Here is a 15108-nt window from a genome sequence, read left to right on the forward strand (position 1 = left end):
ATCATCCAAAGGCAATGCTTTGATGATCAAATAAATGGCGTGGGTCTACACGTCAAGGAAACACCACCGTCCAAAGAAAATAATCCAAGACAATGTCTACAATAACAGAGGTAGTTTGTTTGGTGCCATTTTATGAACTGGAACACAAACCTAACGTACCTGTATATCCTCATTTTTCATTATGTATATTGAGGATAAGATTAGCTAAAAACGAGTTAATGCAAACTCGTTTAGAAAACCAGCGGTTGCCTGACAACATCAAAACAGCCAATCACGACGCTATATCGCCACTCCAGGCGATGGGATCGTAGACTGAAGACCATATATACCCTAGATGTAAGTTTCTGATTATTAGATAGATCGTCTACAAAGGAACAGAATCATCACGGTACCCCATTTAAGTGCGATTCTGGCTCCATCTGCTGGCCCGTGTGGCGTTTGATCTTGAAGTTGAATGGGAGGACTGACTGTTTTTGGACATTTCAAACAATGAGCAGTGAATGAACAGACAAATTAGGAGATATTCAATCCCTTCATGATCATTTACTGAAGATATTCAAAGCAAATTATAACAATTCATTTGATCATTGCATGATAAGAGATTCCACCAGAGTAAAAGAAAATGATGTTTTTTTTTTGACCATTTTGTCAGTCAGAAAATAAAACAAATGCATTAAAAAAAAATCCCTTCACATAACAGAGAGTGCACTTAATATCAGTGTCAGTAGAGAATGTTTGTTAAATGACTTGGTGCAATCAGCAGTACTTCATGGAATACACATCCTGTGGCAATACCTTCCCTTTAAAACGTACGTGGATGCATTTAAGGTAACACAACATGACAAAATCATAAATCCTAACTTTTTTACTTACAAAGTTTTCCCCCATTTTGGAGTTAGGAACCCCATGTACTAAACAATGTCTCGATAAAAAAATCCTTTTGCTACGATAACCTGTGGCTGACTGTCTACTATCCCATACAGTGGGGAAAAATACATCTCGTATAAAAATACACAAACAATATTGTGAAAAAAACATACAATTATGACAGTCCAATGGAAGAAATGTATTTTTAGTGGCTAAAATAAAATACATAAAATATACATATATATATTTTCCTTTTTTTTGGCTGTGTTAGCATTCAGTCAATACTGTTAAACACTTTGACACCCTGGTGTCCCAATTTTGGGCAAACATTTAAAAAAATGTTTGCCCATAAACAACGTCACACAACCTTGGGGCTTAAGTGGTAAATTAAGTCAGACCACCTGACTGAAAAGTAAACATACATTACTTTCCATGTGCTTTAAATCCTGGGGTCACAAGAATTGTTTGACTTTGACCCATTAAGACCGGGAACGCGTCTGTGTGATTTTTTTGGCTATTCAAAAATAGCAGATATACAAGCTCATAGCGCAGCACCGAGTGCCGGGCTACGAGCTTGTAGATCTGCTATTTTTGTAAAATCGTGAAAATTTGGGAAAATCTTTGAATATATATATGTATTTTGTAAAGCGTTAGGATTTAGAAAACTTTTTTTTTCATCGGCCTCAGGTCTTAATGGGTTAAAATGGGGTCAAACTATAAAAATATAAACTTACTTACCGACTTACACAAATCAACCTACTTTATTCCACTAACACACAAACCACATTCACTCTGCAACTGGAAAAAAACACTGAATCCTCACACCACAACCATGCTCACACTTCACATTCACTTTCAGCCGTCTTCATATGCTGCTCTTTATTCTACTTCAATAAATACTGGTCCTGGCATAAAATGGCCACGAACATGGGCTCATTAGGTTCTATGGGGTGCTATACCTCAATGCAACAGAGCAGTTAAGACTAGTGGTTAATGATAATGGTCAAATGACACCCGGGGGGAGAGGACTGGGTGACCAAATGGGCCAGAAGATTGGGTCTGGAGTCATGTGGGGTCAGTTGATTACGGCGTAGGGGTAGAAACCCCTGTCCCGCCACAACTGGCAGTGGAAAGCAGAGTCGTTGTGGACTACAGACAAGTCGTGGGACAGCAGGGCAATGGCTGTAGGGTACTCTGACCACTGGTCCGTCATCTTACCTGGAAGAAAGAGTAAAAGGTGTTAATTAAACTTAGCAAAAGTACTGAAACGAGACTAAGGGACGTTCACGCCAAGCACTTTAATACAACGATAACTATAAAGATATACTGTAGACTTCAAAATCATTCTTAACTCTAGTGGATGGCAGAGTCCGCAACACAACTACTGTATAACAAAGACAATGGTGTACAATACAGTTACACTAATAGTTCTGCGTCTCTCCATTCCTGAGACCGGTTCTATAATACTGACCTTAACAGTGACCCTTGACCCCTTTGCCTCTTCGGGACACAGCCTACTGATCATTCCCATCAACTTCCATGAAGGTACACCCATTTGATCTCAAGTCACACACACACACACACACACACACACACACACACACACACACACACACACACACACACACACACACACACACACACACACACACACACACACACACACACACACACACACACACAAGCCCGTTTGTGTTTTACCCTCTTTGGCGAAGTGGACAAGTTGTTGTGTGAGCAGCTGCTGGAAGGCCTTGTCCTCCACAGAGAGGGGCTTCTTCAGCACGGACTCTAGCTTGCCGAAGAAGGTCACCGCATCCAGCGTGTGGAAGGAGAAGCGGCTAGGGAAGCGCAAGAAGCCGGCGGCTGATGTGTTGACCGGGCCGGACGGAGTGTGTGTCAACACGTACCGATACACAGGACTGCGCAAGGCCGCTGGGAACAGAGATGAGATTTATTAACCCATTAAGACCTGAGGCCGATTCTTACAAATGTCTACTAAATCCTAACAGTATTCTGAAAAAAACGTATGTTTCTATATCAGTGGTGCACAATCTTTTTCATGTCAAAGACCCCCAAAATGATATGTATTTGGCCGCCGACCCCCATCTCAAAATATTTTGTTCCAGGGACCCCCCAGAAGCAAAGATTTGAGTTAAAAATGTTCGCTTTAAATATATATTCAAAGATTTGCACATTATCTCGATTTTTCAAAAGCCAAAGAAATGTAAAATGACACAGATGCATTCCAGGTCTTCATGGGTTAAGCCAAACACTAAAACGTACATTAATACATGAGTTATAAATATTGAATTATAAAACAAGCATGTCAAATCGCAGGTTGGTAGGTGTGGTATAATACAACAAAATCACAAGATGTCCAGCATTCACTTCAAATCCTCATGTTTTATTATCTAGCACGGGCGGCTACAACACACAAACGTGCTTCCTTAGCATGTGATATAATAAACGTGCCATCTATATCACTCCATGGCTAAACTTCTATGTCAGTATCATAAACAGCAAAGGACAGCAGGCAAACCTGCACAATGAGACAAACTAGCAAAAATAAAAATCAAATAATCTACTGTAAATGTTAACGTTGCATAGCAACCACCTTGTTTGCACAGGCAGTTGGGAACTATTTTCTTGTAGAAAGATGAATTGGTACGAGTTAATATTTATATTTATAAAAGAAATAACTCATTCCAGGCCATATTGGGATTACAGTATATCACACCCAAAGGGAGCTGCTCAGCCTGGCGCAAACCAGAGAGCCGACAACCACCTAGCTGTGATGTAGTGACAATAGGCCAGGAGTGAGTCATTGGTTAAGAAAGCCGTGGTAACTATTGTACAGTATATCTCTAGAATGTACACAGATCCATTTTACGCTCTCGGAACAACACTGAGAACTTTAGTGTGTACCATAATTAATCATGATTTACAATATCTGACTGGGTATTTAATTTCAGTTGTCACTGCTAAATGTAAAAACTGTAAAAGGACACTGATCCTCTGTTATCTTTTCACACAAAGACTCGGTTAAAGCCAGACACTCCCCTAAAGATAATTTCACAGCCCATAGAATTTTAATTTTGAAGGTACAGTATTTCTGCCAACACATAAAATGTACAGATCTGTGGACAAAAAAACGAGATTGTTGAAGACAGAGCCAAGTCAGCAAAACAATTCAGCAATTACTGCAAATGACACCTCCTTTCTTCCAACTACTGCACTCCTGCAGAAGAACTGCAAGCATTCCTGAAGCATTCCTGATGCTTGAAAATCCCAAGGCACACTTGCACTTGTCTCATGGTACACCTTTTGAGAACTATGGTTTTAAATCGGTGTTATGTATGCCAGCGTACCTGCAGCCCTCCTCGCCAGGTCATTGAGGGGACAGGTCCACCTCATGTCTGACACCATGGTGGAGTACATCCTCTCAGGACAGCGGTCTATGGTGGGACAAGGAGCAGAGCTGGGGTACAGCTCCAAAGCCTGCTCAGGGAGGTCCTCACCAAAGGGCCTTAGTTTGTCTGAGTTGGACACAGCACACAGAGAGGGGGAAATGTAAATACACAAATACAATACAATACGTATGTATATAGATGTAATGTCATTTTATGTGATAATTAATTCATCACATAACACTACCTTATTTAGTCACAAAGACAAGGCGGAAACGGCATTTGATCAATGCAGCAAACATGGCGGCGATGTCAGCTACAATCATATCAGCCCTTGGGATAATCAGATATCACCCTCTCGGCCCTATGTGTGTGTGTTATTTAAAATTAGGAATAAGATTAATAAACTCAAAGTAATTTAGCCAGTGGTACGCAAGTCTTCCACAAGGGGCCTGGGTGTAGGAATTGTTGTGGGTCCCCCTGCTCATAATAATTAATTGGGGGCCCAGGTATAATTATTGCACCCACTGTGTATTATTCTGCGCATGGCAACATTGACATGGTGCGGTTCACCTGTGCAGCGGTTCTGGTCAGTGTTGCCAGATTCTGTGAGAGAAACAAGCAACCAGGTCTAGGAAAACCAGCCCAAAAGAAGCGACTATGGGCCAAATGAGCACTTTAACATATACATCAGCTATTTGAAAATAGCCGATCTACAAGCTCACAACGCGTCGCGTTGTGAGCTTGTAGATCGGCTATTTTCAAATAAAATCTTGCGGGGAAATTATAATAAGCAGATCTGGCAACCCTGGTTCTGGTGTCAGCATCATTACAACACTTTCAATCTTAAAGAGCTGGTGCCAAGTTTTTTCACTTTTTCTGTTTTTCATGTGTCTATGAGGTTGATAGAACATTAAGCCCCCCGGTGGTGGTTTTATGGTGTTTTATGTCTTCTCTGACTATTTGGAGTTTCTTCCTGGAGGCTGAAACCTTGAGGGTCAAACGTGCCAATAGAGAAACAGCGCTTTAGTGACATAGTAAAAACATACCCTCCCCCTCATTATCATAACACAACAGGTGTGGGCATGAGGAGGAGGAGGAGGGATTAGGACAGGTGGGTGGTGCTAAGGTGGTGGAGGAGGTGCTAAGGTGAGAACCAGGTATACTTAATGAACTGGAGGCGTGTCCACATAAAAAAATATTTTTTAACAATTTCTGTACACTTTTTTGAAAAAAATCTTCCTCCTAGTATAACCATAATACCTGATGATTATGTTTGAGGGTGGGGGGGGGGGTCACTGAAAATCACGGCACCCCGTCTTTAAGAGGTCAGAATGTTGTCCATAGTGTATCTCACCTGTCACAAACCACCGGTAATCCTCCCATGTCCACGTGGAGATGTTCTCATACGGGGGTCTACAAAGGAAACGCAGATAAACTGTTGGGTTTGCAATAATACACAACATGGTGGTGAAACCTTTTGGGACTACATTTCGACCTGCATGGCCAGAGCAGTCACCTCATCTCCTGCCATGTGGTGCCTATGACGAACGGCACGTCGCTGAAGTTTCCCCCCGTCTCCCACGTCTCAAAAGGCGGGGCGCTGATCACGTGTCCGTCCACCACCGCCACGGGGCCGTAGAACTTCCCTTTAGTGGGGAGATCCTCCAGATCATCCGCTGCCCATGACGGATACTCCTCCCATGGGATGGCCTGAGGAAAGAGCATGGAGGGTAAATGAAAACCCCTTGTTAACGGATTACTCTCTCGATAGTGACACTAATAATGGTGGTTTGTGCCCAGTAAAATCTTGTATTTGTAACTCTGATAGTGTACAAATGTAACAAAATGGACTCGCAAGGGTTGGTCCATTTGGCTACATTTGTTAAACTAGAGGTTTAGGTAGAACCCTCACACCTACGTCGCACCGTCAATCCGACCGATATGTCTAAGTCATAGAGAGGGGGGCCTTATCAGATACCTGTTGTACCCATCTGTCTGTGTCCCTTTTGTGTCCATATATGGAGATCTCTGTATCTGTCAGTCCACGCCCATTTTGTGCGCGGCACTCGGTGCTTGTATATCTGCTATTTTTGAATAGCCAAATATGTCTAAAATGACACAGATGCTTCCCTGGTCTTAATGGGTTAATATAGGATGAACATATGACATGATTTTGCTCTCTCTCTTTCTGTGTGTGTGTGTGTGTGTGTGTGTGTGTGTGTGTGTGTGTGTGTGTGTGTGTGTGTGTGTGTGTGTGTGTGTGTGTGTGTGTGTGTGTGTGTGCGTGCGTGCGTGCGCGTGCGTGTGTGTGTGTCCTGCCTGTAGAATCTGTTTGATGGAGAGCCCTCTGAGGCAGGCCAGGTCTTTGCAGCGCGTCTTCTCCAAGAACACCAGGTTGTCTGACTCGGCCTGCTTCAGTGAGGCGTTGTACACATATGCGCCGCTCATGTCCACTGCGGCGCGGAACAGACCCTTTGCCAGGGGCGACATCATCAGGGCCCATACGGACGTCCCACCTACACGGACAGACGGGTTAAATATTAAAACCAAGCTTCTGATGAACAGAAATGACCACATGTGCCTGCTGATGGCAAGGATGTCCCAATGTATTATTCAGTTTTTTACCGTTAGATCCTGTTCTCACAGGGAATAGCTAGGAGCACAGAATGCACTAGTCTGCATCGCCCAGGGGAGATGGAGGGGGAGAGAGGTGATTTACGAGTCCGACCACCCGCGATGAAAAAAAGTAGATGACAGCCGGTTGGTTGGTTGCCAGCTGACCAAAGTAAAACTTTCCATTCTGTACTTATTTTTTACTTTTTTTATGAAATAATAAAATTACCAAAATTCTATTTCTCAATACACAGTATGACGTCTTGTTTGTAATTTCTGAATGACACAGGAACCGGACAGTAGCATACTAGAATCGGCATGGTCTTTTACGCAGATTATTATACCAATTTGTACACCAGTGACATGTATATTGATACATTCTACTACATGCTTTATTGGCATGAATGTAACATATCATTACTGGTGAAGGCCCCCCAGCAGAATCACTTCCGATTGATGAGATCAAACCAATGAATGTTCTATTCACGCAAATTTGTTTATTGCAGCAGCAGAACCAACCAAACTAATCAAGAATGGCTTGATATTTATTTGATTAAAGTCCTGCCCCCATGTCATTCATTGGCCAACCATTGCAGTTTGACAGGTGATCCGTGATCCACACTTCTCTGTGTAAATAGGCCTTTAAAGGGCAATGCAATTTCTATCCACTAGAGGGTGTGTATGTTCACTGTGGTAAATGCCCAGCACCGTCAGATAAAATGTGTCCTGGCCAAAATGCAACAACATTAAAAGAAACACTAGGATAAGCAATGCGTGTACTTTTAAAAGACGGAGATACCTTTTGGCAACGAGATGGAATGAAGTTGAATGCCGAATTTCAATGTAAACACATCAAAATGTCTTGTCACAGAATGAATTGTTCACAAACATATTATATATATTATATGGTACAATAGTGGTGAGGACATTTTTACATTTACTGCAGATCATTTCTAGTTTATTTGTAACCGTAGAAACGTTACATATTGTACCTTCATTGAAGAAGAACTCCAAAGGGCAAGTCACTCTTAAAACAGAAGTGATCCCCAAACATGAGGTCATGGGTTCAAATCCACCCATGATGTCACCTCCTCACTCTCTACACTGTTGTCTTCATCTCTATCTAATTTCGTACCTGAACTTTGTCCAAAGATGGTGACCTTTGCAGGGTCACCTCCAAACACGTGGATGTTCCTCTGGACCCACTGCAAAGCTGCTATCTGGTCCATGAAGCCGTAGTTCCCTGGGGAGAGGCAGCGAGTAGCGACATTCAGTGGTGGAAAGTAACTAAGTACATTTTGAGGTACTTCAGTACTTTTACTTCTACTCCACTACATCTCAAAGGCAAATATTGTACTTTTAATCCACTACAATAATTTCAAAACTTTAGTTACTAGTTACTTTGCAGATTTAAATGATTACATTATAAAACATACATTAACCACTTTAGCGCTATTTTATACCTAGGCTATTTGAAAATAGCCGATCTACAAGCTCACTACGCGTCGCATCGCAACGCGTTGTGAGCTTGTAGATCTGCTATTTTCAAACATTTTAGTACTTTTACTTTTGGTACTTTAAGTACATTTTGATACCAATACTTTTGTACTTTTACTCAAGTACATTTTGAATTCCGGACTTTTACTTGTAACAGAGTACTTCTACATTGCAGCATTGATACTTTTACTTAAGTAAAACATTTGAGTACTTTTTCCACCACTGGCCGACATTACACACACATTAGCAATTACCAAACGACAACCCCTCATATGGCCTTGTTCTTCCCATGGCCCATTTTCTCCGTCAGAAAACCAGCTACCGTAGCGTTCCAGAAATGCTCAAACCTAATTTAACTCTTGATTTGAAAACGGAGGGCACATGGGAACAGGCCACACATTCAGAAATATAAAAGAAATGTGTGTGTGTGCGTGTGCGGGCATGTGCCTGTGTTAGTGTGAGTGAGTGAGTGAGCGAGTAGGCCTGTCACAATTATTACATAATGGTCTAATCGCAATTATTTGAGATAATCGCAATAATGTTTGCATAATCGATCCGTGTTGAAACATTTTCACACATTTTCAAATATAAAAAACGCAGAAATAGCTGATCTACAAGCTTACAACGCGTCACTTCGTGACGCGTTGTAAGCTTGTAGATCAGCTATTTCTTTTTTTTTTTTAAACATGTAATTATAATGTCAATAATGTCTTTGTATGTTTAAGTTATTTGTCATATCTGCCCTGTGCATTTTTTTATTACGAAGCCTATAAAAGGCTTCATACATTCCAATGTTTGATATCAAACACACAATTAAATCGTTAATCGCAATTATTTGAGTGACAAATAATCGTCAACTTAAATTTGTAATCGTTACAGCCCTATGAGTGAGTGAGTGAGTGAGTGAGTGACATACAGACAGACAGAGAGAGAGAGAGAGGGGGTGGTGTACAGACAGAAAACATTGGTTTCATGAGCCATTGTGCCATGCAGATTTCATGATTAATTTCATATCACTGTTACAGGGGGATCTGTATGCTACATGCAACATTTAATGCTCAACTTCAAACACATGCCATTTAGTCTGTGTGTGTGTGCGTGCGTGCGTGCACGCGTGTGTCAATGTAATGCAGAGGTTAGGAAAGAAACCCCATTTCCCAAATCCTCTGCCAAGCAAGACAAATGACCTCCAGTTATCCAAACCACTATACTAGACATTAACTATTCATATCTTAATAGAAAAAGAATACAGCCAACAGGAGTGAAATCTGAACACCATCAATATTTCAAACTAAAGCTCAGAAGATGGGATAAACAGCTCATGATAACGTAACATGTGCCACCAATAAAACCTTTTAAACACAACAAGATATGCTGCAGTGAGCTGAGCTAAACCCACAGAAAAGCAAACCATTTAGCAAACAATCCTTTACAACAAGCTCTAATTTATACTCCACTGCATGACGGTGTTGCTTGCCAAAATCTACAAGCTAACAACATGTTGTACAAATTAGGCTTTACCTCAAGAAGTAACAAAATCAGTGGTATTCAATTACGGACCCTGGATCTCTAACTAACTGTATAGGCAGGTTCTCATTCTAGCCCATCTCTACCCACAGTTGATTACAATAATTACATAACCCATTAAGACCTGGAACGCATCTGTGTCATTTTTTGATTTGAGCTAAAAAGCATTATTTTACACTTTGGCTATTAAAAAATAGCAGATTTACAAGCTCATAGCGCGGTACTCGTAGATCTGCTATTTTTGAAAAATCGTGAAAATGTGTGCAACTCTTTGAATATATATTCTTTTAAAGCGAACATTTTTAACTCAAATCTTTGCTTCTGGGGGTCCCTGGAACAAAATATTTTGAGATGGGGGTCGGTGGCCAAATACATATCATTTTTTGACATGCACAAGTTTGAGCACCACTGATATAGAAACATACAGGCATTTGTAGAATCGGCTTCAGGTCTTGGGTTAAGTTCTCCCTGTGTGAGTATTACTATTGGGGCATGCCTCCTCATTGTAGATTTGCGCTCCACTTTCTAGTGTATGAAAGGTTTTGTTGCAATGAAAAGCTGCATACACTTGGACTTCCACAGAAGTTAATACCACTGTTACATCATTAACGGTGCAGAGGACTGACCTGAGGTGTTCGTGGGAGAGCCGTTACTCAGAATCTCCAGCGCCATGAAGCCGAAGGCGTTGAGCCTGTAGTTGAGGCTGACGTAAACGATTCCCGTCTCGGCGGCCAGCTCCTCCGTGGGCGAGTAGCCCTCCTCGGCCCCGCTCAGCATGCTCAGGCCGCCTCCGTGGATCCAGACCATGACGGGCAGCCTGGCGCCGGCGTTCAGAGTGGGCGTCCACACGTTGACGAAGAGACAGTCCTCCTGACCCATTACCTTGTTCCCCGTCCCCTCCGACAGTGGGCGCACCTGTGGGCACATGCTGCGGACACGGGTGGCGTCTGTGACGCCGGTGGTCCTGCACGTTGGTCGAGCCGGCGGGGCCCAGCGCTGGTTGCCGGTGGGAGGCGCCGCGTAGCGAATGCCCTTGAAGGAGTAAGCGCCGTTTACCTGGGAAAGGGAGGACGGCGTCGTTGAACAGAAATGCCAAACAAGCAGATATAGGACTAACAGGTCACATGATATGCTGGAGTAAGTTGAGAGAGTCAGACAAAATCTCAAAATGCTTCTAAGATCAGAGGCTGTTAATATTGTGTTGTCGAAATGCCTTTTATATTTACAAATTCAAGTTACTATGTTGTCACTTGTACACTTTCAGCAACTCCAAGGGAATAGTAACTTTTGTCATGGAATATAAACTTTGGATATCGTAGGTGCCTCCAACCTCATTCCCAGTTCTATATCACATGAGGAGATAAAGCCTGAAAATAACTATTGCCTAAAATTTCTAAAACAGAAGTAAAGGAAGTACAAGGTTAAATGTTGTCCACCAGCCTACCAGAACTTCCTGTAGCCCTGAACTTCCTGTATTTCTGGTCAAAAGTTAAAACTCATGGACACAACTTATGACTGAGACTGCATCTTATGAATATCTGATTGCCAGGAAAAACAATGTAAAAGGGAAGTTCCATCTAGTATGGGACTACTTCTTTTCGTACATAAAGGGTTTGCTGCGTTGATCATATGTTGAAACAGATCACAATTGATATATAATCACAACTGATAATAAAGGGGTGTCCGCTTTGACTGCCTGTTTTTGTTGTGTTTTATTTATTTTTGTTGTTGTTTTTTTCTAAATTTCTAAATGTATTTGTACTGTTGTGTTGTTGGTCTCTGTCTGTTATGTCATGTTCATTTGTTGAAAAATAAACAAATACTTTAATGACAAAAAAAAAGAAGTTAAAACTCGTGTCCAGCGTAGGTGCCCCACAAACCTTTAGATACTGGTATTGTGAGATAACTGCGTGAAGAGCGTAAACTCACATGTCGTCCTCTGTACTCTCCACAGTCGGTGGCTACCTGGGCCAGACCCGGGGGCAGCGTTTGGGCCACGTAGGCCAGGTAACCCGCCAGGACGAGCAGAGACATCACCCCCACGCAGATGAGGAAGATGCAGCGTCTGGAGAGGACGAGGAAGGGGCTGATGTAGTGTCTCTGTCTGTGGTGGACATACTGCACGTCCTCCTCTCCTTCCTCCTGGACCAGGTAGCGGTACTCCGTCCTCTCTGGGACCTCGAACACGTCCTCATTCATCTCCGCTCTTGGTTGGGGGGGGGGGGGGGGGGGGGGGAACACAGATTGCAACTTCACCCACCACACTCACTATAGCCATTCAAAATGATGTAGCCTGTAAGCCGTTGGTTCTCAAAGTGGGGTCCGGGGACCCCCAGGGGTCCTTGGGGGGGTTCCAGGGGGTCCCCAGCAAAATGTGTTACTATATAGCATCACAATAATTTTAACCACTTTGGATATTTTATACTTTAGCTATTCAAAAATAGCAGATATACAAGCTCATAGCGGCAGTGCCGCGCTATGAGCTTGTAGATCTGCTATTTTTGAAAAACCGTGAAAATTTGTGCTAACCTTTGAATATTATATTTTTAAAGCGAACGTTTGAAACTCAAATCTTTGCTTCTGGGGGTCCCTGGCACAAAATATTTTCCAGGTGGTCCACGGCCAAATACATATCATTTTGGGGGTCGTTGACATGAAAAAGTTTGAGAACCACTGCTGTAGGCTACTTATGTTATGTCCATGGCATGGGGCAAGTGTGTACGTCATTTTAATACCAATACTCATGAGTATTGACAAAGCGACCATTGTATTTTTCTTTATGAATAGGGCTTTAAGTAGTTCATCCTGTACATTATAGGGGTCTTCAACAGGGGACCCCTAGGGGGTCCTCAGAGCTACTATAAGGTGTCTGCCAAATCTTTGTGTGATAGGAGTTTTTTTTTTACATTAACCACTTGAACCCTAGAATCCCTATTCCGAGGGGAACATTAGCCGAAAATAGCAGATCTGCAAGCTCACAATGGCTCGTGGCAAAGAGGTTTGGTGTAGGATGGAAAAGGGGCGAATCAAGTAATAAGAATTGAAGGTTTAAATAGCTAAATGTCTGAAATGAACAAAAAATATGCATTTACACACACAGTTGATAGCTAGGAAAATCTTGAGTCTGAAATACTCAGTTAAAGTTACCGTGACGCAAAACCAAATATGAGAAGAGAATACAGAGTTTGTAACTGTTGTCATTATAAGTTAATACAATGTATTATTTCTAAGTCCAAGTTCATAATTAAGAAGTTATTCAAGTCACATTTATGTATACAGTATTTCATGGTCATTTGTCAAGTTGTGGTATTACTTTTATTTTGAAGTGTGAAAGTCCTATTCTGTGTCTCGTTTGGTCTGCTCTCACGTGAAGTGGGGTTCACACAGGACTTTTGCATTAAGCAATTAAGAAGCAGCGAGCAACAAGCAAGGTGCAGAGGCTCCGTTTGTGTTGGTCACAAGAGACTGTTTAAAGTTATAAGAAAGGTTACTGTCTAAAGTCATAAGAAAGGGTTATAAGTAAGGACCTGAAGACTGAAGAGTACTCCCTTTATGTGTAGCATGCAGCCAACGAGGTATTTGTTTGTTTGTTTGTTTGAATTGTCTGTATTTTACTTTGGTAAAATGTGCCTATTTTACATGCTGTGCATGGTTGTCACTTATGTTATGTAACATGCTTATTTTATGTTTATTGTTTAGTTTTCACGGTGGAGGGATTGACATTCTCATCAACAGCACTGATGATAGTCAATGAAGCTATCTACAGTATGAAATCTATGAAAAAAGTTGAATCTGCAACACGTTTGTGACGTTTGTATTTGTAAACAATGTAGTGGGGGTCCCTGCTTCATCTCTCTCTCAGCTAAGGGGTCCTTGGCCTGAAAAACGTTGCAGACCCCAGCAGTAGGCTACATTATACATTGTTTTCCAGTCCTTCTCTATCAGGCAGGATCATACTGGAGCATGCTGACAATTAAGCGGATATTATGATGCATGTCTGCAGGTTTATTGTTATCCAGCGGTGACAGCATCAGGTGTTTCCGTCAATGGACTAATACTAATGTGGCTTTCCGCCCCAGATGTTGCTGCATTGTGTTGCTGCATTGTGTCGCCTTTTTTTACGGAATGCGACAACAATAATCTGCACTAAAACAAAGGAACCAACCAGTCACTATCAATGTGTGCTATATATGTCGATAATAGCTCACTAGAACGGTTGTACAACAATTATTACGCTAAAGGTGCAGCATTAGAATCAATAATTCAAAACTATAATTAATAACTTTCTTTACATGACAAAGTTTCTTGGACTGTTTTTTGCGTCTTCCGTTAGAATGACACGTCGCTTCAGCATTGTTGCTCAAAGACGACGCTACACCCGTTAATGTGTAGCGTACGCATACATACATACATAGTAATAGACATGTAATTAAACTCCAGGCTTTTATTACTTACCATATATTAAAGCTCGCAGGAAACGACAACAACAACGCTCCAATGTGTCAGCTTCAGGAGGATACATCCCATGGCCCGGACAGACAGGATGCGAACGGTCGCGCTATGATTGGCTAGCGAATTCGTTGTCAGGCAACCCAAGCAGCATAGTACAGACAGCAAAAGGCAGTGGTGGAAAAAATAGGCTACTCACATTTTTTACTTATAGTATCAATACTGCATAGAAATACTCTGTTACAAGTAAAGTCCAGAATTCAAAATTTGCATACAAAAGTATTGGTATCAAAATATACTTAAAGGACCAAAAGTAAAAGTACTCATTACACCACTAGCAAAATATCATATAAATTGCGTTGATGAATACATATGGAACATATATATCGAGGGGACAACAACAGTGTCCAAACATTTAAGGAGTAATTATTCTACCCAGGATAAATACGATTACAACGTATATTTACTCTGTTACTCAGACAAGACTCTACAGTAGAAGCTTTGGCACGTGCTGACGACCAATCGTTGACTATAAACAACCAACCATCTAACCAATGACGGCGCGTTCGTCCCCACGGGCTATGGGATCGACTCGGTTCCTCTTTATACCGTTACATTGCTGCGTGACTATTTAAAGGAACAGTGCAATACTGTATTCTTGGAAACCAAGTAGGTCTGTACCAATAATGCCGTTATGCGTCTTGTGTAGCTCTATCACCAGCATTACAGAAACCACATTAGTCAA

General features: G+C 41.8%; 1 protein-coding gene across 1 annotated transcript; it reads right to left on the reverse strand.

Moving 5' to 3' along the window:
* Positions 1-1067: 1067 nt before the first annotated feature.
* On the reverse strand, positions 1068-14448 carry LOC311045721 (para-nitrobenzyl esterase-like). The gene is made up of 10 exons (XM_084057736.1): positions 14370-14448; positions 11844-12120; positions 10541-10970; positions 8026-8133; positions 6597-6793; positions 5794-5987; positions 5632-5690; positions 4236-4403; positions 2569-2799; positions 1068-2085 (listed from the first exon to the last, which is right to left on the reverse strand). Exons 2-10 carry the CDS (start codon positions 12111-12113, stop codon positions 1943-1945), a joined length of 1800 nt encoding a protein of 599 aa, XP_083913862.1. The 5' UTR covers positions 12114-12120; positions 14370-14448; the 3' UTR covers positions 1068-1942.
* Between the last annotated feature and the right edge of the window lie 660 nt (positions 14449-15108).

This window comes from Gymnoscopelus microlampas (genome assembly GCF_963454915.1).
Source record: "Gymnoscopelus microlampas genome assembly, chromosome: 1".
Classification (NCBI taxonomy): Eukaryota; Metazoa; Chordata; class Actinopteri; order Myctophiformes; family Myctophidae; genus Gymnoscopelus; species Gymnoscopelus microlampas.